The sequence below is a fragment of the Mangifera indica genome, chromosome 5 (assembly GCF_011075055.1).
Source record: "Mangifera indica cultivar Alphonso chromosome 5, CATAS_Mindica_2.1, whole genome shotgun sequence".
Classification (NCBI taxonomy): Eukaryota; Viridiplantae; Streptophyta; class Magnoliopsida; order Sapindales; family Anacardiaceae; genus Mangifera; species Mangifera indica.
In genome coordinates this window covers 3,068,335-3,096,240 of record NC_058141.1, presented here as the reverse complement: position 1 = coordinate 3,096,240, position 27,906 = coordinate 3,068,335, and the positions used below count along the sequence as shown (strand labels likewise).

Genomic DNA, 27,906 nt, shown 5'->3' with positions numbered 1-27,906 from the left:
CTCTTGTTGATATAACTTATGCAGAAAGAGAGAATACCATCTCTCTCTTTTTCCTCAGTCTTCTAGTAAGGAAGAAATCTCTACGGCATAAAAAAAAGTTCTTCAATAAAGAAGACATCTGTGATTAAACAAGAAAACCCATGAGAAAGCTATTATAAAGGATTCAACTTAGATACAAGGAAAAGAGAGACAAAAATTGCTAAATTTATTTAGAGATTTAACATTTGTTGCAAAGATTTCATAGCAAAATCACCCACATTTAGGTCAGTCTTGATTCAAGCTCATATGTTATGTGTTTTCTTGATGAACAATTGAAAATTAAATAATGTATAGGAGATTCATATTTATAACTTCATGTGAAATATAATTTTGTTATGATTTCATGTTGTTAGATTGTTTAATGTTGTGATTTCATGTTGCTTTTATTGTTTAAAATTGTTATAATGTTGTATTGATGGTTAAAAAATACGAAAATTCAAGTTTAAAAAAAAAAGATAATGCCAACCCTAGACATTAATGCTAAGGCCGACATTAGCGCTAACCCTTGACATTAACGCTAATCCGCTTGGGCCCCCTTGAATTTTGTTTGTTTGTTTTCTTCTAATCCACTCAATTCCTTTATCCTTTATACCTTGGTTATGCTTATGTTCCAATTCGATGCCTTTTTAGTGTGGGTATTATTTTCCTTGTCTTGGCAGAGAGTTGCATAAAAAATTATAGAATTGCCACTGCTGTTTTCCTCTATTTTTTATTGTCTTGCCTCTCGATCAATAGTTGTATATCATTTGATAATATGATAGTTTAATGTGTTATAAATACGTATGTATGAAATTTGGCCGCATTGGTATTGCATTTGGGGCCTAATTTGAAAAAATTGTAAAGTAGTGCAATTTAGAGTGCATAGTATTTTCTAGCTCACCCTTTTTGGATTTATTGCTTATGCATGGTCGTACGCATCAGTTTGGTATCAAAGCATTAGTTGTTTGTGTGAGATAACTATGATTTTCTTCATTTCGGAGTTACTATTTTTTACCAAACGATATTGTTTACCAACGGATATTGTTCACAATACATAAACTTTGCCTAAACACATGTGTTTTTATTATGTTTTTTGATTTATTTTAAGTCAAGATGGAAAAAGTTGTATTTAAGATTCGCTATGGAGGGAAATGAATTAATGGTGATGATAATGTGATAAGATATATTGGTAGGAATGCGTGAGGGATGTGTATTGACATAAGTGTTGATTTTGAAAGATTCATTGCGAGAATAAAATCTTGTCTAAGACTCGATCGAAGTCAGTCAAATGTACATGTATTTTCCCCAAGTGATGTGGGTCCAATAGAGATTTTAGATGATGATGACGTGGAGTTTTGGACGGTTGTAGCAAAAAGTTTATGTGGATTAACAAAACTCTATGTTACTAAGAATCCAACTGACGAAAGGGATAATCAATAAACCAAAGATGTTCATAAGGAAGAAAAGGAAAATCATCCAACAAATAAGTGGGAATATCCATAAAGTTTCCAAGAGTTTAGCGGGAATTATAGTGATGATGATAATGACAATGACATGGATGAGGATTATGAAGTAGAGAGTAATGAGGATGATGATGATGATGATGATTTTTCGGGGTTTGATGAGGACATGTATTGTCACCTATATCTCCCCATGAAGTATCGATATTTGCCCTTGTATCTCTCCATGAATTGTTGACACATGTTGGTTCTACTCGGTGAGCATCATCATAGTGTGTTGGTTGAGTTACTGCTGCATCTAAGAGCTATTAACTCTTTCATGATTTATTAAGATCTGTTGAAGACGGTCATATGATACACCATTATACGAAGTCTTATGAATTGAGTGTCTTGCAGGCTCGATCTCCTTATAGGATAACAACATGTGAATGCCTTGGAAGTATTCCTCTCTCAATTGAGGTGTCTCTATGTAATCAACATTGTTGGACACCTCTATTTCCTCCCCAAAAATCAGACTAGTGACTAGCGCAAACTCAACAAGGCTGAATCAGAACTCAAGAACATTTAATCTGAACCACATTTCTTTGTTTAGGTTCTCGCGGCTAATCAAATTAAGTAACATAGCATGCATAAAAATAATATTAAACCGTGGCTTTGCCAAATGATACGAACCTTAGGAGAACCACACCTCAAAAGCTAGCTATTAAGATGGGAGAGCCCAAGGCCATATAAACCCCACATTAGTTGTCCATACTTTCTAATGTGGGATCCAAGTCCTATACCTTGCACTTGGGATCTTAACATACCACCACGTTTCGCAGCCCCGGCGCCCACGCGAGCTAGCTGTGCGCTAGCTCCCTGCTAGCCCTAGGCTAACACTGCAATGTCGACGTCACCACCTGCGCCGCACGATTGTGACTGGGAGACATGGTGATGGCTCTGATACCAAATGATACGAACCTTATGAGAACCACACCTCAAAAGTTAGCTATTGAGATGAGAGAGCCCAAGGCCATATAAACCCCACATTAGTTGTCCATACTTTCTAATATGGGATCCAAGTCCCATACCTTGTACTTGGGATCTTAACATATGTCCGAAACAGGTTATCCAAAAAATAGCTTTCTAAGTAAGCGTAAGTTTGTTCTTGATTATGGTCACAATGTTTATCTTTGTTCGAAGCAACATGTGCACTCAAAATTTGTATGCATTATGGAATCTGTATGCCCCTCTTGGTAGTTAATAGGGCTGGACTCGAGCCGAGCTAGCTCGAGCTCGAGCTCGGCTGGGCTCGGTTCGAGCCCGAAAAGAGCCGGGCTCTGCTCGGCTTGATCGAGCTCGAGCTGGCTCGGGTTGGCTTGGTAGATTTTTTTAAAATTTTTTTTTATATAAAACGACGTTGTTTTGATCTATATATATTAAAAATGATGTCGTTTTGATAATGAAAAACGAGTCGAGCCGAACTCGAGTAGAGTCGGGTCAAGCTCGAGTTGAGCTCGAGCCGAACTTGAGCCGCCCATAAATAAACTGAGCCGAGCCCGAGCTAAGCTCGGCTCGGCTCGAATCCAGCCCGAGCTAAGCTCGGCTCGGCTCGAATCCAGCCCTAGTAGTTAATTGCAAATGCCTGAAAAATATATTAATTCATTTAATACATTAATGAATGACAATAATTTTTAATCAAAGATTAATCAAACAAACTAGATTATCATTATTAATATGGTTGATATCAACTAATGTGGTAACATTGGAATTAAAAATAATTGGACTTATCATTATTAAAATGAATTTTTTCATGAGTAATATTTAAAAAAAAAAATGGATAGGTGACATGCAAAATTGGAATCAAACCTGAAAATTGGATTATCGTTATTAAAATGAATTTTTTTTTCACGAGTAACATTTGGAAAAAAACGAATAAAACCTAGCACCAAAAAGGTTGCAGCACCCATGGTTGGTGAAAATGCCGACCATTGGCGGAACGCCAATGGCATTCCGGCCAACCATTGGCGCCACCTACCTGTTCTCATTGCGACAATTGCTAATTAACTTAATTAGATTTACATTTACTTAATTAGCTAATCTTGATTTAGATCGAATCGAGATTTATATTTACTTAACTGATAATTTATATTGAATTACTAAATTAAATTTAGATCGAATTAAATTTAATTAGTATTGGTAATTTATATTCAATTACTTAATTGAATTCAGATTGAATTAAATTTGGTACGACACAATTATGCTTCCATTTTATACTATATTTGTTAACTCACTTGTCGTCCTGCCGTTATGTCACTGTTGTTAATCCAACAAGTTTCATCGTTGGCCAATTGCTTACTAAATTTTCTTCGTGCACAGGAAAACAATATGAAAATCTATGCTATATATGTTAACTCTTATATGTTATATATCTATGCTATATATAATATGATCTTTGAGAAAGCAAGCAAGGACTATTGCAAAGGTTTGTACATTCACGTGAAAGAAGCAAACAAGCATTATTTGAAAGTATTTCTTGTAATATTCTATGCTTCTTTGCAATATTTCTTGCACAAATATTCTCTGTAAAATTTGCTTTGCTTCTTGGGATATTTTTTATACACACACACACACACATTATATGATATATAAAAGAGAAAAGTATTCTTTGCATATTTAACGCTAAGGCCTTTAGTGCATGCTTTTCATGGGTGGGTTATCAGATTATCTTTTCGTGTGTTGCTTCAATAGAGATTAACACCAACCACACTTTTAATCTAAAGAATTTAAACTCAAAAATTTTAAATTCAATTGATCTTATCTAACACATATATATAAATCTTGTTTCAAATGTTAATACTAAATATCTATACATATTCTCTCGTATACAAAGAAAGAGATAATAACATTGTCTTTGTTTGGTTTTTCAAGTTTGAAGATAAAGATAATTTAGGTATTCTAACATATAAAATAATAAAAATATTTAGAGTGTAAAAAATATGATATAAATATATACATGGCCCAAAATGGGCTAAAAAATTCAATATCCTTTTGTAACTTGGGTCTACTTGTCCTGCGGCCCCCTTTTTTCGTCGGTTGAGCTTTGATTGTTTTGGTTTCGTCTTGCCCCTTTTTTTTAATACACATTTACTTAGCCCAAAAAAAAAAAAAAATCTAGCTCTAAATTGTTCTAGATTGTATACTTTTTTTTGAAAAAAAAATTTTAAAGCCAATATTTTTGCAGCATCAATCATTATTCATTGACATTAACAATTCTAGTTATTCTGGAAGTCGCAGATGAACGTTATTTTCATCATTAAAAATCATGTTTTCAAGAAATCAATAAAGAAGTAGGTATCATAATAATTCATGATTAGTTACTGATTTTAATTTACATGAATAAGTAGTAAAATGAGATTATGAAAATGATATGAACAATATTTTTGGAATCGAACTGAAAACCATTAACCCAGTAATTAATCTGTTATCAGACCGATTAATGATTTAAAAGTAATATTTAAAACAAATTTATATAATTTATCATTAAATAAATAATTTGAATTCATTTATTTATTATTAAAATAAACTTAGTTTTATAATATATTTGTTTAAAATTAATAAATAATGATTTTTTTATATTGATTGAGTTAAATTTAGTTTTTTAACCAGTTTACCTATTCAAACTATTAGATTCAGTTTTATCCAATTTGGGTTAACTTTAAATATAGTTATCTGAAACCATTTTTACTAGTAGGTATTTGTATGATTCGATTTTTAAAACTATGATATAAATAATAATATAAGTATAAATAATAATATAGGTATTTATTAGATTAATTAAGAATAATACCGGAATGAGGTACGTAGTTAAATAATAACTAAGCTTACATCATTAAGACAAGGATTAAACAAAAATTTGGAAATTGAATATAATGAAAAAACAAAAAAAAAAAAGAAACATAGACAAATTTGTGTGTGAACCCATCTTCTTCCTACTTAATTTGTCATCACATTTAGGGCACTTTATCACTATTCTTTTTTCTCAGTCAACTATTTTCGAATATTTCGTAAAAGAATAAAATTTTAATTTTAATTTATTAAAATATTAAACTCTTTCGTGAAGCACATGTGAAGAATAGGGTTACAAACGAGTCCAACCATAAATAGCTCTAACAATTTTTTTCATTATTATTTAATTTTAATCAATGGTGTTAATTGAGAAATTTCCCACGTGCCCAACGCGATTAATAGAGTTTTTATAATTAATTTTCTATTCAAATTTGTCATCTTGCCTCCCCACAACACAGGATCAATGATTTTCATTACCTCCAACCATTTCCGTTTTATTTGATTAATTCTTTAATAATTGCCTCTTAACCTCTCCAATCCACCAAGATTAATTAAAAAAGAGCAAAGAAAACTCTAAAATAGAAAATGAAATTTTGATATGTTTACATTAAAGTGAGAGGTTTTGATTGTGAATTATTGAGTTGGTGTCCCTAAAATTCGCCGCCTTAGTGATTGGACTCCGTCAAATATGATTCCTCCTAAAAAGTGTGAAATTTGGTAACACATTAACAACTTGGCAACAACAAATTTTTTTTTTGTTAACAAAGAATTTTTACTTGAGTCAGATTGCTTTTTTAGGACTGAATAGACTAATGCAAGTAGATAAAACCCCATGTGTAGTAATTGAATTCATAATCACTGTATTAGATAAATCAAGATGTTGATTTAGATATGTTGCCCCATGCTTTGTTGCTTGGGAATCTTCTATGTTTACCACTTAAGCTACCCTTTAGGTTCGACAACAACGAATTTGAACAAAAGACAAGATATTCAAGATAAGAGTTTGTAATATCAAACACATGGATCAGAGAGTTGCTTTCTTAAGAAAATTAACTGAAGTTAATGATGATCGATCGTTCAACTTCTCCATTATAATTCTTTTAATTTCTTGTAATAAGTCTTACTAAAATTTTATATTTTGGAAGATAAAGAGTAAAGAGACAGAATAATTTCTCAAGGAGTGGGGTGCTTCATGCAATATTTCTTATATCCCATGTGAGTTTCAGCTAGTTTGGCTTATTACTACTTGGAAAGAGTTGGTAGGGGGAGATTAATTAATTTTTAACACACATATAAGGTTGGATTTGAGTTGAGGCTGACTTGAGCTTGTTTGCCAACTCTATTCGAACAAGCTTAAAATGAGTTCAGTTTATGCAAGTTTGATCTTGAGCCTAAAAGCTTTATATTGTTGAGTTTGAATTTGAATTTGGAAGTGTTTGGCTAGCCAAGTTTACAAGCTTGAAAAAGTTTGATTTAAATTGGCTAAAACATTGTCCTTTCGATCAATTTTGGTTTAGCTACAATGCCAAATCAAGTTTGGCTTGACATTACAAACAAACTCAGTTTCGGTTGTTCTCAAAGTAGTTTAAAAGGAGTTTGAGTTTGACTTTTTCAAATTGAGTCAAATTCAAGTTTACTTAAACTTAAGCTTGGTTAGACTCAAATCTGTATGTGTACACACTTTATATGCATATTAAAATTTTGACTATGTAAGATGCCGACTAAATCAGATATATATCTAAAGTATAATTTGAGTAAAATGATATTTTAATCATTGCATCCCTTACACGCAGATTTTGTGAGTGTATAAAAGTTTATAAACCTCATTATGGAGTGGATCATTTAAATTTGGGTTTGATTTTTCTTGACTTAACCCGGAAAAAATGTTTATCTCTTCTTGGTTAACTCATGCAGACTAGGGTCTTTTAGACCAGTCTACCATGTTCAAACAGGTTTTGGATAAACAGCCATTAGGTCTTTATAAATTGTTAAAATGACTTAAAAGCCAATTTAATTTGGACACCAAATATGTTACCATTTCATTTTCCTTTTCTTCCAATGTGTGACTTATATATTCCAACATGAAATGCTAAAACTTATAACAAGATTACTTTTCTCTTGATAATAACAAAATTTGAAATCTGAATTTTAGATCGGCGCATGAGACACTGCGATGAATTCGTATACAACAGAAAAAGCTATAACAAGATTACTTTATTTTTAGAACAATATTATGTGTATCTAGTTTTAAATATATAATTAAGTACTTACACGATGTACCATAAAATGATTATGTTTATTTTATTTTTAATTTAAAATCACATAATGATGTATCATCTGAGTATTTAATTGAATATTCAAAACTAGGTATATATAATTTGGTTGTTATTTTTATCTTCTTCCGGTTGCCCTTGTAATATATAATTGGATTCCTTTAATCTGCACCATACATTTGGTGGGTCTTAAATTCTGACCATTGTGAATATATTTAAGGTATACATTGCAATTTTCAATTAAGTACTTACGGAAATATTGTAATTGAATTTTGGTTCCTTCGAAAGATGATTATTTTATGATATAATAATGTAATGGCCAAAAGACTTGTTCCCACCAAAGGTTTAATTCATTTTCAAACTTACATCTGCGAGATTTCAAAAACCCAAATACGTATTTATCATTCAACTTCTGTTAATTTTCAATTATATATAAGGGTAAACTATCATTTTAGTAGTAATATTAAAAAATATATAATTTTATCTCATTTCCCCTTATATTTTAAAAACTAACAATTTCACCAATATCTAAATTTTTTCAGTTTTGAAAAATGACTTTTTTCTCCTAAGGTTTTTTTCCTCTTACAATTTCTAACCAACTTCTCCCCTCCGGTCGCCTTCTCTATCAATAAGCTTCTTTCTTGATGACCTCTCTATCTGCCTTTTCACCCAATGACAGACGACCTAGTGGAATCGATTGAATCCACCAAATCTCGTTTATCGAATGCGATTCCCACATGCATCTCATTCATCGAACTGGGCCTTCCATTCGTTGATGTTAGTTGACAATAACAAAGAGCTAACGAGAAGACAACTAGAATGCCAACACATCTTCATGAAGCGTTGATGGAGATGGGCGACTTGTCCGTTGAAAACGAAGAGTTGATAGACAATTTGTCTTCTTCATTTTTGACAGACGATTTGTCCTATTAGCTTTCTGTTTTTGACAGATGATAGGATAAAGAGAGAGATCACCAGGTGGGAGAGAGATTGGGCATGGGCCATTGACTAAAAATGGATAAGGTGGTTGAAAAGATGGAAGATAGAAAAATAAACCCTAGTAGAGGAAAAAGACAACTTTTTAAACTTTTTAGGTAGGGGTGAAGTGTTAGTTTTCAAAATTTGGAGAGAAAAATGAGATATAATTTTATTTATTTTAAAATTACTATTAAAATAACAATTTTATCTTTACATATAATTGAATATTTTAATGAAGGTTGTATGACGGGAGGGTATTTGGGTTTTTGAAACCCTACAAGTGTGAGTAAGAAATAGACTAAACCTTGGGTGGGAACAAGTCTTTTGGCCTAATGTAATCGTTGTCAAATATGACATGCGATAGGGCATGCCCAGCTGGAATAAAATGGCTCACTGGTTATGACCAGCAGTAAAGAGAAAGAAATTAATACTTAATTTATTACATGTATATAAGCATATTGAAAATATGATTAACATTGGTAATTGGTTAATTAATGTAAATCTTTGTAGATTTTCCTCAAATATAATCTAAAGGTGATTTCTAGTTAAACTGAGCTCAAATAAGAGTTAGCTCTAAAACTTGAATTCAAATTGGTTAGCTCAAGTTTAAGCTTGAGCCGATTCGAAGTGATATTAGAGTAGATGATAAGTTGATAAAAAATGAGAAGAAAATAATTGTTGGAAAATAAGAGTTTCACTGAAAAATCTTCAACAAATTCTTGAACAAGAGCTGAACTACTTTGAGTTTGATTAATTCAAGCCAAACATAAATTTAAACTTGAGTTAACTTAATTCCAATCCATCCTTAATATTATTTAATTTTGGAACTCAATTTTAATCATTTTTGTTTTTAGGGGATTCTTATTCCCTGTAATATTTAATTGTTATTTATATAGAAAATCGCTACAAATTATTCTTGTGCGCCAACCGGCAACCACCAAGAAGTTTCTACATTAGGTTAATAAGCAATTTATTGTGGTATATCTAAAGCAACATCTTAAAACATCTAAAACAAAACGCGAAAATACTTAAGACTTTTTCTACTATTAAATATTTTCTTCAATATAAAGAATGACGATTTCTTGATTTTTCTTTCTTTTAAGTGTACGATGGTGTATAAACTCAAGACTTTTTTCTACTATTTCTTTAAGAGTAGAATGATCCGAGAATTAATTTTTGTTTTACTCAAAACTAGTTTTCCTGCTTTTATTTTCTCCCAATTGACACTCATGACTTTTCGGCTATTATTATTTTTTGAATATATAGTATTTACTTCTCAAAATTTTTCTTACAAATATAGGATAATCCATAATACGTCTATTCTAATTAAAACAGTTTTTCCCGTCCAATACTCTAGAAAATGACTTATTTCTTCCTAGCTAGGGTGAACTCGCCAAACCAAAAGAAGGATCAGTTCAAATTCAACTCCAATCTAAAATGGTCAATTTAAGTTTAAGGTTGGTTTAATTAGGATTGAATTCGAACTAAGTTAACTGAGTCTTGAAAGTCGACACGATTCAGATTGGTTTGACTTAAATTTGTTTAATTCGAATTAGAATTGAATTTGAATTAGATTTATGTAATCTTTTAAATTGAATCAAACTTGAACTAGGAGGTGTTCGAATCGATTTGACTTGAATTGATAATTCAAATTTATGACATAGTTTAGCTTGGATTTATGGCTTGAATCGGTGATTTTGCTTATTATTTAAGTAAAACAAATCATTTTATTAATGAGTTATAAACTTTGAGCTATAAATTTGAATTATCGATTTAAACTATAAATTTGAGCTAAACCAAACCCAACCAAATCAAATCACTATTTATTGGAGCTAAACTTGAATTGAACCATTTTTTTTGTGTCAAGCTTAAGTTAAGAGGTGTTAGGAAGGATTTGATATGGTTTGTATCTAACCTTAGGTTCAATTGATTGGTGAAAAATGATGTTGGAGAAGAAAATAATGGTTCGCCGTTGAAAAAAAAAATGGTTAGAAAAGAAGAGCTGGTGATACCACTTGAGGATGCTCTCCACACTAGGGTTGGATTCGAGCCGAGCTCGGTTCATATATGAGCGGCTCGAGCTTGACTCAAGCTCAGCTCGGCTCGACTCGTTTCGGGCTCGCGTTCGGTTCGGCTCGTTTTTCTTTATCAAAACGACGTTGTTTTTAATATATATTAATCAAAACGACGCCGTTTTGTATAAAAAATTTTTTAAAAAAATCTACAGAGCCAACTCGAGCCAGCTTGAGCTCGGCTAAGCCAAGCTCGTTTCGGGCTCGAGCCGAGCTTGGCTCGGCTCGGATCCAGCCCTACTCCACACGTGGATTCGGTCTCTACACATGAGGATGTTCAAAAGGGATTGGAACTTCAATTTGAATTCAAATCATTAGAACCTAACGTGGAAACGGTCTCCACACGTGAGGATTTTCTCTGAAGTCGGCCAAAATCAAATTCTCGCAAGCTTCATCTTCTTCCTCCTTGGTCTTCTTGGAACCCCACCATTCGGTATTGCCCTATTACTTTCTTTATAAACAATTCTATGTATAGCTTCTTTGTTCATTGTTATGCGAACCTTAAAACTTCTCTCTAGCTCACTTTACCATCTTCTTTGTTTAATGATGACAGTTTCTTTGGTCTCTCGGAGGGGCCGGCAGCTCCAGAGATATAACAACCTGGGCCATCGCCAAGTTGTAGGGTGAATACTTTGATTTTTCATTTACAATTTTTCTCTATTTTATTCTTGTTTCTGATGAGGAAGTTTTGGACTTGCAGATGCATTCCTTACCGATTCAAAGATGGCGAAGATGGTGACATTACTGATGAATTGGAAGTTCTTGTTATTACTTCTCAGAAAGGTCGAGCTCAAGGCCTGATGTTTCCCAAGGCAACATTATATACACAAGCTTGATATATGATTCAATTTAATTCATGATTTTAATTATTATATCTTCGGCCCATGCATTAATTTTTCAGGGTGGATGGGAAGTTGATGAATCTCTAGAGCAAGCAGCTTTAAGAGAATCTATTGAAGAAGCTGGAGTTCTTGGCAATGTTGAGGTGAGAATTGTATATTTTTGAAGCTTTTCCATAATTGCTTCCACGAAGTATTCTGAGTCCAGTTTTTATATTTTCAATTTACAGCGTGAATTGGGAGAATGGAACTTTCTCAGCAAAAGTCAAGGCACTCTTTATGAAGGCTACATGTTTCCGTTGCTCGTCAAGGAGCAGCTTGAAGTATGGCCGGAAAAATATGTCAGGCAAAGAATCTGGGTAAGTTTCTAGAGACTGATTTATAGTCCATATTTTTAAAAATTCAAGTATTTTCACTATTATGAATTATGGGTTTAATATATTTGAACTCCAACGGTTAAAATAACTCAAACAAATATAACTTAAATATTCATTATATTATATACTCTCCCATTTTTATTTTTCGACCGATCTGTGACTTATCTATTCTAACGTTTCCCTTAACAGCAACTATGCTACCAGTTAACGTTGGTTATATATACATAAGGTGACCCATATAAACTTAGGTCTAACTTTTCTTGATGACTCAACTTGAAACAAAGTCTAACTCTTTTCGGTTAACTCATGGATCCAACTAGATTTTAACACAAAGGTCTTGCGTATTTCAACTCTAGCCAACACTCTTAAATGAGACTTGAATTAACAACCATTAAGCCTTTGTAACTTTGATACCATATTAGAAATCAGTCCACTAATGTATTATGTAAAATGATTGCGCAGATGAGTGTCGATGAAGCAAGAGAAGTGTGCTGCCATTGGTGGATGAAAGACGCTTTGGACATATTAGTTGCAAGACTCACATCAGCAATGGATCACAATGAGGAAGGAAGAGAGCTTTGATTGTATACTTTTCTTTTTAAAAAAAAATTTTAAAGCCAATATTTTTGCGGTATCAATCATTATTCATTAACAGTAACAATTCTAGTCTTCTGGAAGTCGTAGATGAATGTTATTTTCATCATTAAAAATCATGTTTTTAAGAAATCAATAAAGAAGTAGACATCATAATAATTCATGCTTAGTTAAAGATTTTAATTTACATGAATAAGAAGTAGTACTATGAAAATGATATAAACAATATTTTTGGAATTGAACTGTAAGTCAACCCAATAGTTAATCTGTTATCAGACTGATTATTGGTTTAAAGGTAGTTAAATAAATAATTTCAGTTCATTTATTATTAAAATAAACTTAATTTTATGGTATATATACTCAAAATTAATAAATAATGATTTTTTTATATTGATCGAGTTAAATTCAATTTTTTTAACTAGTTTAACTATTTAAATTATTCGATTCAATTTGATCCAATTTGGGTTAACTTTAAATATGGTCTTTAAGTATACGAAAACCATTTTTACTAGTAGGTTATATATTTGTTTGATTCGATTTTCAAAACTATGATATAAGTAATAATAAAAGTATTTATTGGATTAATTAATAATAATACCGGAATGAGTTACGTAGTTAAATGATAACTAAGCTTAAATCATTAAGACAAGGATTAAAAAAAAAATGTGAAAATTGAATATAATGAAAAAAAAACATAAATAAAATTTTGTGTGAACCCATCTTCTTCCTACTTAATTTGTCATCACATTTAGGGCACTTTATCACTATACTTTTTCTCAGTCAACTATTTTCGAATATTTCATAAAAGAATAAATTTTTAATTTTAATTTATTAAAATATTAAACTCTTTCGTGAAGCACATGTGAAGAATAGGGTTACAAACGAGTCCAACCATGAATAGCTCTAAAAATTTTTTTCAATATTATTTAATTATAATCAATGGTGTTAATTGAGAAATTTCCCACGTGCCCAATGCGATTAATAGAATTTTTATAATTAATTTTCTATTCAAATTTGTCATCTTGCCTCCCCACAACACAGGATCAATTATTTTCATTACCTCCAACCATTTCCATTTTGTTTGATTAATTCTTTAATAATTGCCTCTTAACCTCTACAACCCAGCAAGATTAATTAAAAAAGAGCAAAGAAAACTCTAAAATAGAAAATGAAATTTTGACATGATCATATTGAAGTGAGAGGTCTTGACTATGAATTATTTAGTTGGTGTCCCTAAACTCACCGCCTTAGTGATCGAACTTCGTCAAATATGATTCCTCCAAAAAAATGTGAAATTTGGTGACACATTAACAACTTGGCAATAACAAATTTTTTTTTGCTAACGAGGAATTTTTACTTGAGTTGAACTGTTTTTTAGAGACTGAATAGACTAATGTAAGTAAGTAAAACCTTATATATAGTAATTGGGTTGACAACCACTATATTAGATAAATCAAGAGGTTGATTTTGATATATTGTTAATAGGGTTTGACCCCATGCTTTGTTGCTTGGGAACGAAGAGTTTGTAATATCAAACACATGGATCAGGGAGTTGCTTTCTTAAGAAAATTAATTGAAGTTAATGATGATCACTCGTTCAACTTCTCCATTATAATTCTTTGAATTTTCTTTGTAATAAGTCTTTCTAAAATTTTATACTTTGGAAGACAAAGAGTAAAGAGACAGATTAATTTCTCAAGGAGTGGGTCCTTCAATCAATATTTCTTATATCCCATGTGAGTTTGAGCTAGTTTGGCTTATTACTACTTGGAAAGAGTTGGCAGAGGGAGATTAATTATTTTTTAACACATTTATAGGGTTGGATTTGAGACGAGACTGACTTGAGCTTGTTTGCCAACTCTATTCGAACAAGCTTAAAACGAGTTCAGTTTATGCAAGTTTGATTTTGAGTATAAAAGTTTTATATTGTTGAGTTTGAACTTAAATTTGGAAGTGTTTGGCTCGCAAAGCTTACGAGCTTGAAAAAATTTGATTTAAATTGGCTAAAACATTGTCCTTTCAATCGATTTTGGTTTAGCTACAGTGCCAAGTCAAGTTTGGCTGGACATTACAATCAAACTTAATCTCGGCTTCTCTCAAATTGGTTTAAAAGGAGTTTGAGCTTAACTTTTTCAAATTAAGTTAAACTTAAGTTTACCCAAACTTAGACTCAGTTCGGCTCAAATTTATATGTGTACACACTTTATATGCATATTAAAACTGACTACGTAAGATGCCAACTAAATCAGATAGATATCTGAAGTATAATTTGAGAAAAATAATTTTTTAATCATTGCATCCCTTACAGCCAGATTTTGTGAGTGTATAAAAGTTTATCAAATGCATGAGAAAACAAAAATGAAAGAAATATAGAAATCAACCAATTAATTCTATGTAATTTTAAAGTCACATGATTGTAATAATTAAATAATAAAAAGATTTACTAGTTCTACATAAATTCCATTAAAGTCTAATGATCATTGTAGTAATTAAAAAATATAAAAGATTAACATGCATATCAAATAATATGAACACACGATTTCGATATAATTAAATTAATAAACCTTTGTTTAACATATCCGCTGATGCAAACCTGTTTAAACATGGTGGGTTAAGTTGAAAGAAGTCAGTATCTTAGATTAAAATTGAGGTGGATTCATAAGTTAGCCAAGAAGAGTTATACTTTGATTTGGCTGAATAAAAAAAAATCAAATATAAGTTAAGAAAGTCTCAATTGGTAGCTCGGTAAAATTTAAGATTATTGAATTCTCGACAGTTAGAAATTTAAGTCTTCTAGACTTAATAATTATGGTTTCATCATATTCGGCTTCTAATTGTTAAAATGATTTAAATTAATTAAACTTGGATACTTAAAGTTTTATAAACGCCATTATGGAGTGGGTCATTTAAATTTGGGTTTGATTTTTCTTGACTCAACTCGGAAAAAATGGTTTATCTCTTTTTGGTTAACTCATGCGGACTAGGGTCTTTCAGACCAGTCTACCATGTTCAAACAGGTTTTGGATCAACAGCCATTAGGTCTTTCTAAATTGTTAAAATGACTTAAAAGCCAATTTAATTTGGACACCAAATACGTTACCATTTCATTTTCTTTTTCTTCCATTGTGTGACTTATATATTCCAACATGAATCACTAAAACTTATAACAAGATTACTTTCTCTTGGTTATAACAAAATTTGAAATCTGAATTTTAGATCGGCACATGAGACTTTGCGATGAATTTGTGTATAGCAGAAAAAACTATAACAAGATTTCTTTATTTTTAGAGTAATATTATATGTATCTAGTTTTAAATATTTAATTGAATACTCATATAATGTATCGTAATATAATTATGTTTATTTTTTAATTTAAAATCACATAATATTATATCATTTAAATATTTAATTAAATACTCAAAATTAGATATACATAATTTTATTGTTATTTTAATCTTCTTCCGGTTGCCCTTGTAATATATAATTGGATTTCTTTTATCTGCACCGTACATTCGGTGGGTCTTAAATTCTGACCATTGTGAATGTATTTGAGGTATAGATTGCAATTCTCAATTAAGTACCTATGGAAATATTGTAATTGAATTTTGGTTCGTATGAAAGATGATTGTTTTATGATATAATAATGTAATGGCCAAAAGACTTACTCCCACCAAAGGTTTAGTTTATTCCTTATTCATATCTACGGTTTTAAAAACTTAAATACTTATCCATCATTCAACTTCTCTTAAAATTTTTAATTATATGTAAGGGTAAAATTATCATTTTAATAGTAATATTAAAAAATATATAATTTTATTTCATTCCCCCAAGATTTTAAAAACTAACAATTTCATCTATGCCTAAACTTTTCCAATTTTGAAAAGTGACTTTTTTCCCCTTACATTTTCCGGCTGACTTCTCCTCTCTGGTTGCCTTCTCTTCTAATAAACTTCCTTCCTGACGGCTTCTCTATCTACCTTTTCTCCCAATGACAGATGATTTGGTGGAATCGATTGAATCCACCAAATCTCGTTTGTCGAATGCGATTCCCAAGCGCATCTCATTCATCGAACTTGGCCTTCCATTCGTTGATGTTAGCTGACAACAATGAAGAGCTAATGAGAAGGAAACTAGAATGCCAACCCATCTTTATGAAGCGTTGATGGAGATGGGCGACTTGTTTGTTTAAAACGAAGAGTCGAAAGACAATTTGTCTTCTTCATTTTTGACAGATGATTTGTCCAATTGGCTTTCTATTTTCGATAGATGATAGGACCAAGAGAGAGATCACCGGGTGGGAGAGAGATTGGGCATGGGCCATTGGCTGAAAAAGGATAAGGTGGTTGAAAAGATGGGAGAAAGAAAAATAAACCCTAGTAGAGGGAAAAATAACTTTTTAAACTTTTTAAGCAGGGGTGAAGTGTTAGTTTTTAAAATTTGAAAGGAAAAATGAGATATAATTTTATTTATTTTAAAATTATTATTAAAATAACAATTTTACCCTTACATATAATTAAAAATTTTAATGGAAGTTGGATAACAGATGGGTATTTGAGTTTTTGAAACCCTACATGTATGAATTAGAAATAGACTAAACCTTGGGTAGGAATCTTTTGGCCTAATGTAATTGTTGTCAAATAGGACATGCAATAGGGCATGCCCAACTGGAATAAAATGGCTCACTGGTTATGACCAGCAGTAAAGAGAAAGAAATTAATACTTAATTTATTACATGTATATAAGCATATTGAAAATATGATTAACGTTGGTAATTGGTTAATTAATGTAAATCTTTGTAGATTTTCCTCAAATATAATCTAAAGGTGATTTCGAGTTAAACTAAGCTCAAATAAGAGTTAACTTTAAAACTTGAATTCAAATTGGTTAGCTTAAGTTTAAGTTTGAGCCGATTCAAAGTGATATTAGAGTAGACGATAAGTTGATAAAAAATGAGAAGAAAATAACTGTTGGAAAATAATTTTTGTTTTGAGGGGATTCTTATTCCATGTAATATTTAATTGTTATTTATATAGAAAATCGCTATAAATTATTCTTGTGCGCCAACCGGCAACCACCAACAACTTTCTATATTAGGTTAATAAGCAATTTATTGTGATATATCTAAAGCAACATCTTAAAACGTCTAAAACATAAATTCTAAACGCGAAAATACTTAAGACTTTTTCTACTATTAAATATTTTCTTCAATATAAAGAACGACGATTTCTTGATTTTTCTTTCTTTAAGTGTGTTGTGCAGTGGAAATACAAAACACAACTTCTATGCTATTGAATATAATAAATAATTAAAGCAGAAAATAAAATGCAGAAAAATAAAAGAAAGAAAACACAAGAATTTATGAGGTTCGGTAAATGTACCTACGTCCTCGGCGCCGCTGACTACTTTCACTATCTCCAAAGAATAGTTACAAAGGAAAAATAAACTATTAGAGATCCCTAATAATAAGATTCTCTCAATACAATTGTGTTTGACTACAACTGTCTTAGAGATGATTTTGAACTAAAACTAAAGCCTCTATTTATAGCCTTTAGTAAAATACAAAGAGATTAAATTAATAGATGTGGGACATAAAGAGCCACTTATTTCAACAATCTCCACCTTGACGATTTAGCGAGTCCCACCAAATTTCCTTTATACTTTCTTCTTCAGCGATGACTTCAAATGCGCCTTTCGGCGCAATTTAAGCTGGCAGGATGTTGATCAAGTTCAAACAATGATTGAACTTGATCGTTGTTACCACCTTGGTCATCATATCTATAGGGTTTTCAGCACTCTCATCATACAATAATAGATAAATGAAAAACCCATCTTGTAGCCTGCGAAAATATACACAATTATCATACTTGTTTCTTGTGTACCTATGCTCCATCATAAATTGATCAAATCGCTTGTACCACTGTCTTGGAGACTGTTTCAGTCTATAAAACGATTTCTTCAATTTGCAAACCCAATTTTCTTTATCAGCAACCTTAAATCCTTTAGGTTGAGTCATGTAGATTTTCTCTTCCAAATTACCATGTAGAAATGCAGTTTTCACATCAAATTGAACTAGTTCAAGATTCAATTGTGCTATCAAGGCCAACAAAATTCTAATAGAGGAATGCTTAACAACTGGAGAAAATACCTCATCAATCCCTTCCTTTTGAGCATAGCCTTTTGCTACCAACTTTGTCCTGTAGCGAATATCTTCTTTGTTAGGAAATCTATCTTTTCTTGCATACACCCACTTGCACCCAATTGTCTTCTTGTGCTTTGGCAATTGAACTAACTGCCAAGTTTTATTCTTCTGAAGGGATTGTAATTCCTCATCCATGGCTTTCTTCCATTTTTCAGCTTCTAGACTTTTGATTTCTTCTTTATAAGTGGAAGGAATATCATCATCTATAATTGGAAGTGCATAGGCCACCATATCAGCAAATCGAGTAGGCTTATGTATTTCTCGTTTTGGCCTATGTGATGCAATTGATTCTTGTTGCTGTTGAGGTTCTTAGGTTGAAACCTCTTCATCTTCACTTTCCTCCTCTGTCACTGGAGTATCACTATCATTTTCAACAACTCTAACTGGGTTTTTTGTTGTGATTGTCTCAAACTCCACCTGTTGTGGAATACACTCCACCTATTGTTGAGTATCATCGGTCTTCTTTGTTACCTTCTTTAACATGGTAGATTCATCAAAGGTAACATCACTACTGTGAACGATTTTCTTCAACTTTGGACACCAAAGACGATATCCTTTCACTTCAGAACTAATCCCCATAAAGATTGCTTTCTTAGCTCTTGGATCTAATTTATACTCCTTTGTATGATAATAGGTAGTCGAACCAAACACACGTAAGGAATCATAGTCATTAACAGGTTTTCCAGACCATACCTCAAGGGGTGATTTCCCTTCAATTGCAGTGGATGGTAAACGATTAATGAGATGACATGCATATGTAACAGCCTCAGCCCAAAATGGCTTGCCTAACCCAGCATTGGACAACATACATCTAACCTTCTCCACAAGGTTCGATTCATGCGTTCAACCACCCTATTCTGTTGTGGTGTTCCTTTAACTGAGAAATGACGTACAATACCTTCAGCCTGACAAACTTAAAAAAATGGATCACAAGTATACTCACCACCATTATCAATTCTTAGTCGATTGATCTTTCTGTCAGTCTGAGTTTCAACCATTTTTTTCCATTTTAGGAAAACACCTAATACGTTATTCTTCTTCTTTAAAGTGTACACCTATGTCCTTCTGGAAAAGTCATCAACAAAAGTAATAAAGTAGTGTCTACCTCCCAAAGAAGCTGTTTTAGTAGGTGCCCACACATCAGAGTGAACATAATCCAAAATACCTTCAGTATTATGAATTACAGTACCAAATCTTACTTTTGTTTGTTTTCCTAAGACACAATGCTCACAAAAATCCAACTTGCAGGTCTTTGCTCCTTTCAATAAGCCTTGTTTCACCAAACTAAATAAGGTTTTTTCCCCTGCATGTCCCAAACGCATATGTCAAAGTCTGGTTGCTTCATCATCTATATTCTTTTCAGATACTACAACTATTGATTCAAAAACTGTACCACCATTATAATAATACAAGTTATTTCTCTTGTACCTTTCATCACTACAAGAGCACCATAAATAACTTTTAAGACTCCATCTTGCATTGACACCTTGAAGCCTTTGGATTCCAAAACTCTCAAAGAAATGAGATTTTTCTTCAACTGTGGTACATGTCGAACGTCTATCAGAACTCTAGTTGATCCATCATGATTCTTTAAACTGATTGAACCTATCCCCTCAGTTTTGCAAGGACTATCATTACCCATGAAAACAACTCCACCATTTAGTTTTTCATAATTGAAGAACCATTCCTTGTGTGGACACATATGATAAGTGCAACCCGAATCTAGAAGCCATTCATCATACTGAGATGTCATTGGTAGACTTACTAGAGCAAAATCTGACTCATTTTCTTCAATTCTAGCTACACATGCATCTGAAGCAACTTTGGTCTTCCCTTTATCTTTCCTTTGTAACTTCAGACAATCTTTCTTCCAATGTCCCTTCTCTCGGCAAAAAGCACATTCATCTTTACTAGGTCTTTTATGAGATCTACCCCTTCTTTCTTGCTTCTTCATATACTTGTTTCTTAACGTCTTCCACATTTTAGTTGCAGACGTCTCTTTCATGAATGGATATTTCTGCTCTCTACAAAGACACGTACGAATTGTACCACAAGCTTGACGGTTGATCCTCACCCATTCTTTGTCATCCATCTTCTCTGGTTTTTCCTCCTCTAGAGCTATATCAAGATTTTCTTGACACAGGGCGTCCATCACCTCATATTGCCACAAGCCAAAATTGTTGCGGCTATCAAATTTTTCCACATCAATTTTTGCGGTTGTCACAATTTTCTTTGTTGATGTCGATGCCATTTTCTACTGATTACGATTTACTTGGTATATAGTTTTTTAAATAACCAAGTTTCATAAATTTATATTCAATAGCTAAAACACAATTACTATAACCCAGGATAGTAGTAAGTGCCCAAAAATGATAATATATGCACTAAGAAAGTACCCAAAAAAAATTGGTGGGGACAAAGCCTCCTTAAAAACCAATCTCCTTTGATAGTATTTTCCTAGACATGCACATAACCATATAAATAGCTACTCACTGTCCTAAACCTAGGCTCTGATACCACTTACTGTGCAGCGAAAATACAAAACACAACTTTTATGCTATTGAATATAATAAATAATTAAAGCAGAAAATAAAATGCAGAAAAATAAAAGAAAGAGAACACAAGAATTTACGAGGTTCGATAAATGTACCTACGTCCTTGGCGTAGCTGACTACTTTCACTATCTCCAAAGAATAGTTACAAAGGAAAAATAAACTATTAGAGATCCCTAATAATAGGATTCTCTCAATACAATTATGTTTGACTACAACTGTCTTAGAGATGATTTTGAACTAAAACTAAAGCCTCTATTTATAGCCTTTAGTAAAATACAAAGAGATTAAATTAATAGATGTGGGACATAAAGAGCCACTTATTTCAACAAAGTGTACGATGATGTATAAACTCAAGACTTTTTTTTTCTACTATTACTTTCTTTAAGCGTAGAATAATCCCAGTATTAATTTGTATTTTACTCAAAACTAGTTTTTCTGCTTTTATTTTCTCCCAATTGACACTCAAGACTTTTTGGCTATTATTATAATATTTACTTCTCAAAATTTTTCTTACAAATATAGGATAATCCATAATACGTCTATTCTAATTAAAACAGTTTTTCCCGTCCAATACTCTAGAAAATGACTTAATATTAAGCTTTTATTTCTTCCTAACTAGGGTGAACTCGCCAAACCCGAAGAAGGATCGGTTCAAATTTAACTCAAATCTAAAATGGTCAATTTAAGTTTAAGGTTAATTTAATTAGGGTTGGATTCGAACTAAGTTAGCTGAGTCTTGAAAGTCGAGACGATTCAGATTGGTTTGACTTAAATTTGTTTAATTCGAATCAGAACTGAATTTGAATTAAAAGATTTATGTAATCTTTTAAATCAAATCAAACTTGAACTAAGACGTGTTCGAATCAATTTGACTTAAATTGGTAGTTCAAATTTATGACATAGTTTAACTTGAATTTATGACTTGAATCGGTGATTTTGCCTATTATTTGAGTAAAACGAATCATTTTATCAATGAGTTATAAACTTTGTGCTATAAATTTGAATTATCAATTCAAACTATAAATTTGAGCTAAATCAAATCGAACCAAATCAAATCACTTTATTTGAATCAGACCATTTTTTTGTGTCGAGCTCAAGTTAAGAGGTGTTAGGATTTGACATGGGTTGTATTTAACCCTAGGTTCAATTGATTGGTGAAAAATGATATCGGAGAAGAAAATAATGGATCATCGTTGCAGAAGAAAAATCGTTAGAGAAGAAGAGCTGGTGATACCGCTTGAGGATGTTCCCCACACGTGGATTCAGACTCTACACATGCGGATGTTCAAAAGGGATTGGAACTTCAATTTGAATTCAAATCATTAGAACCTAACGTGGATTCGGTCTCCACACGTGAGGATCTTCTGTGAAGTCGGCCAAAACCAAATTCTCGCAAGCTTCATCTTCCTTCCTCCTTGGTCTTCTTGGAACCCCATCATTCGGTATTGCCCTATTACTTTCTTTATAAACAATTCTATATGTAGCTTCTTTGTTCATTGTTGTGCCAACCTTAAAACTTCTCTCTAGCTCACTTCACCATCTTCTTTGTTTAATGATGACAGCTTCTTTGGTCTTTCGGAGGGGCCGGCAGCTCCAGAGATATAACAACCTGGGCCATCGCCAAGTTGTAGGGTGAATACTTTGATTTTTTATTTATAATTTTTCTCTATTTTATTCTTGTTTCTGATGAGGAAGTTTTGGACTTGCAGATGCATTCCTTACCGATTCAAAGATGGCAAAGATGGTGACATTACTGATGAATTAGAAGTTCTTGTTATTACTTCTCAGAAAGGCCGAGCTCAAGGCCTGATGTTCCCCAAGGCAACATTATACACACAAGCTTGATATATGATTCGATTTAATTCATGATTTTAATTATTATATCTTCGGCCCATGCATTAATTTTTCAGGGTGGATGGGAAGTTGATGAATCTCTAGAGCAAGCAGCTTTAAGAGAATCTATTGAAGAAGCTGGAGTTCTTGGCAATGTTGAGATGAGAATTGTATATTTTTGAAGCTTTTCCATAATTTTTTCCCCGGAGTATTCTGAGTCCAGTTTTTATATTTTCAATTTACAGCGTGAATTGGGAAAATTCAAGAATCTGGGTATGTTTCTAGAGACTGATTTATAGTCCATATTTTAAAAAATTCAAGTATTTTCACTATTATTAATTATGGATTTAGTATATTGAGCTCCAAAGGTTAAAATGACTTAAACAAATATAACTTAAATACTCATTATATTATATACTCTCATTTTTTTTTTTCGACCGATCTGTGACTTACCTATTCTATCGTTTCTCTTAACAGCAACTATGCTACCAGTTAACGCTGGTTATATATACACAAGGTGACCCATATAAGCTTAGGTCTAAATTTTCTTGATGACTCAATCTGAAATAAAGTCTAACTCTTTTTGGCTAACTCATGGATCCAACTAGATTTTAACACAGAGGTCTTGTGTGTTTCAACTCTGGCCAACACTCTTATATGAGACTTGAATTAAAAACCCTTAATCTTTGTAACTCTGATACTATACTAGAAATCAGTCCACTAATGTATTACGTAAAATGATCGTGCAGATGAGTTTCGAAGAAGCAAGAGAAGTGTGCTGCCATTGGTGGATGAAAGAAGCTTTGGACATATTACTTGCAAGACTCACATCAGCAATGGATCAAAATGAGGAAGAAGAAAATGTATCATATTGTTCATTGGGTTAGAAGAGAAACTAGATCAGTTTAGTCTCATCTTCTACACTTGAAATAAAGGAAAAGATAGAAATTACAAATAAATAAATAAAATACATGCACATTCTTTTAATAATTTATTTATATAAAGTGACAATATATGATTGAGTGATTTTAAAATAAAAGAAAAAATAAATAATTATTTTTTTCAATAATATTTTACCAAGTCAATTTGTATAAATAAATTAGTAAGAATAGAAACATTTTTGACTAGAAGTGGGAGTTAGAGTGATATTGTTCAGACGCAAATTAGTTTTCGGATGGATGAAGAGAGGATCAATTGACTCTAATGACAACATACATAGAAAATATATAGAAATTAATCCAAAATATGTATAGGTTAAATCCTTTTTGTAGAAATTAAATCTGTGAATTTCATCAGCCTTTTTTTTTTTTTTAACTAAAATGAAGTTCTTAAATATTTTCACTATCTTTAGGGATTACATCATCATTTTGAATAATTTAAGTTTAGGAGAAGTGAAAATAAATTACATAACATGAAATAGTAAAAGGGACATATTTCTTATCAATCAATTAACAAATACGAAGTGGGAAAACTTTAGAAAACTCATATTGATGCTTCAAAGTATTTTATACTAATGATGGATACATCTTCACACCCAAAATTAACATTATATGAGTGATATTACATGCACTCATAATCAATATGAACACGAGTACAAATATTTATTTGTTATCATACGATTGAATATTATTTTATCTTTAATTCAAAATTATCTAATTATATAATAATATATCAATATTTATATTCATGTTTATATACATGGTTAGAAAATGAAGTGTTATTAATATCATAATAACTTTTTTTAATACTTTAAAAAGGGAAAGGTGTCCATCATAATAAACTTTTAGGGTGCTTTTGGTTCAAATAATTTTTTATTATCAAAATTGAAAGATTGTTACAAAAATAATTTAATTTAAAGATTAATTGGAATAAAATAATATTTTGTTCTAAAAAATTGATTTGTATAAATAATTATGATGTTTGATTGATAATAATAAGAGAATATTAATAAATGTCTTTAATATGTTAAACTAAATTTATTAAATAAGAGTAGAATTATAACAAAAGTATAATATTTAAATACGGGGTATTAATTAAAATAGCACGAAAGTTTCTGCCTAAACCTTTTTAGGCAAACTTTGAGTGATTTTATTTTTTTAAGCAAACTTAATTTGTATTCCAATGATAGCCCTTTACCCTAAGTACATTAGATTCAGTATAGTTTTTCCTTGACAACCTTTCCTCTTTCATCATCATATTGCTGATACATTTGATAACTTATGATCTGAATATTTAAAAACTCATTCGAAAACAGATCAATTTTTGGTATAATTGTTGATATTTACAGATTGTAATGTAAAGATAAACGTAAATGCACAAAGTGCGTACGAGTGTGTGTGAGTGCGAAGAGTGCATACGAGTACGTGCAGGTGCGGTTAAGGTGCAAAAAATTGCAAGCGAAATTGCGTGAATTCATGCGCAGGAAAATTGGAAAGGTAGAATGGAATTGTTGTATGAAAACACTTGTCATTAACAATTGCATGAAAACAATTGATTTTATCAATTGCATGAAGACAATTGATTTCATTCATTAATGTTTTGGATGGGGTAGCTTTGGAGGTAGATGAAAATATTTACTATATTTTCGCCCCTCATTTATAAAGAAACACACTTCTTTACTTGTTTCATTCAAAACTTAATTGATTTTAAACCAACTATATTTCACTTGCTTGAATTGATTGATCAGAAAAAATGGTAGGAGTGATATTCATGCTTGGATTTGGTGGGCAATGGCACAACAAAGATGATAATAATTTAAAATATATTGGTGGAGTTTAGACATTAGTTTCAGTTAATAGAAAAATCAATTACAATATATTTGTAGAAGCGGTATCTTCTCGTTTAGGTATTGATCAAAGTTATAATGAGATAAAAATTTATATATCAAACCTAATAAAGTTTAGTGATTTGCCATATTTATTAAAAGATGACTATGATATTTGGACGATGATGAAGCGATCTAGGTCAAGCAGAAGGTCTTCCTTATTTTTTGAAGTGGTGAAACACCAAATTGAATTCTAAGCTAAGAATGAATAACAACATCCAGAACCAGAACAAGGGATTCACCAAGGAGTTCATCGAAACCCATCCACTGAAGTTCACTCTATGGATAACATATATATGCAATAAAAATACTAAATTAAAATATAATATGACAATTGAGCTCATTAAAGTCTAGCCCGGTCACAAGAAAGACCAAAATTCATGAAAACCCAAAAATCCTAAATTTGGTAACACAAAAACTGTATAATACACACTGAAATGGCCTTTATTTGGGCCTATAAATTGGGAACAACCACAAAAGTAAGTTATTGATATAGAGCTCAAAACGAGCTTCACGTTGATAGGTTACAAGCCCCGTAACTTCTCCTAGATAAAAAGTTATGGCCATTTAAAGTTTGCCTATGCGTTTTAGATTTCGATTTCTCCATGGGCTTGGGCCTAAATTAGGTTGACTTCTCTGTTGGCTTCTTTAAGCATCCAGTCATCCTTAAGTAAACTGGTTTTAGTCTCTAAGCCCTCTATGAGCCCTACTAAAGCCTGTTGCACTTCTTGACTTTACTTCTCGTAATTGGGCTAATCGAAATGTGTAGCAGATCTGTTGGATGACTTGATGCTCCCATGATGCCTCTATCATTCCCTCCTTCTTGAAAGGATTTGCCCTCAAATTTGCATCATCAAAAGGAGATAAGTCAAAAACATTAAAAGTAGCACTTATATTATGTTCACCTGGAAGATCCAATCTGTAGGCATTATTATTTATACGCTTAAAGACTTGAAATAGACCATCACCCTTCGGGTGTAACTTAGATTTTTATTGGGATGGAAACTGTTCCTTCTGTATGTGCACCCAAACCCAATCACCTGGTTGGAACACCACCTTGAGCTTTCCTTTGTTAGCTTGTTTGACATATTATTCAGTTCTCCTTTTAATATTTTGCCTAACTTTCTCATGAAGTTATCGAAGAACTTTGCCTTCCTTTTACCATTTAAACTGGTACATTCCTCAATAGGTAAAGGTAACAAGTCCAAAGGTGTAAGTGGATTAAAACCATAAACAACTTCAAAAGATGAATAACTAGTAAATGTATACATAACCCTATAATATGTAAATTCTGCATGTGGTAAGCTATCCTCCAAAGTCCTCAAGCTACCCCTATTTGCCCATCCATTTATGGGTGACATGTTGTAAAAAATAGTAGTTTAGTACCTAACTTACCTCACAATACCTTTTAGAAATAGCTTAAGAACTTCACATCACCATGAGATACAAAACTCTGTGGAATGCCGTATAGATGCACGATCTCCTTGAAAAACAAATCAACAATGTAAGTTGCATCATCGGTTTTGTGACATAGAATAAAGTGTGCTATCTTTGAAAACCTATCAACCACGGTAAAAACTGAATCACTACCCCTTTTAGACCGAGGTAACCCTAAAACAAAGTCCATAGAAATATCCTCCTAAGGTATAATAGGTATAGGTAAAGGTGTATATAAACCATGGGGTAAAACTCTAGACTTGGCTTGTTTACACTTAATGCAACGAGTAAAAATATGCTCTACATCTTGTTTCATATGTGGCCAAAAGAAATGCTCTTGTAGTATATCTAAAGTCTTTGTTATACCGAAATGACTGATTAATCTACCTCGATATGCTTCCTTCACAAGCAATTCATACAAGGAACTCATAGGCACACACAATATATTTTCTTGAAATAAATAACCATCATGCCTATAAAACTTACCAAATGCAGTTTTCTCATAAGCTTAATAATTACTGAAAAGTCAGAATAATTCACATACAAATCCTTAATGTACTCAAAGCCGAGTAACTTAGTATCTAAAGTCGAGATTAGAGTATACTTGCGTGATAACATA

General features: G+C 31.8%; 1 protein-coding gene across 1 annotated transcript; it reads left to right on the top strand.

Moving 5' to 3' along the window:
* Positions 1–11,175: 11,175 nt before the first annotated feature.
* Positions 11,176–23,913, top strand: LOC123215241 (nudix hydrolase 18, mitochondrial-like). The gene is made up of 5 exons (XM_044635261.1): positions 11,176–11,252; positions 11,330–11,441; positions 11,531–11,614; positions 11,699–11,827; positions 23,776–23,913. Exons 1-5 carry the CDS (start codon positions 11,176–11,178, stop codon positions 23,911–23,913), a joined length of 540 nt encoding a protein of 179 aa, XP_044491196.1.
* The last annotated feature ends 3,993 nt before the right edge of the window (positions 23,914–27,906 follow it).

Excerpts from the sequence above, each read along its gene's own strand:
- LOC123215241 (XM_044635261.1), top strand. The coding sequence starts at position 11,176 with ATGACAGTTTCTTTGGTCTCTCGGAGGGGCCGGCAGCTCCAGAGATAT. Across the intron at positions 11,253-11,329 it reads GGCCATCGCCAAGTTGTAGG|ATGCATTCCTTACCGATTCA; the intron begins GTGAATACTTTG and ends TTGGACTTGCAG. Across the intron at positions 11,615-11,698 it reads GAGTTCTTGGCAATGTTGAG|CGTGAATTGGGAGAATGGAA; the intron begins GTGAGAATTGTA and ends TTCAATTTACAG.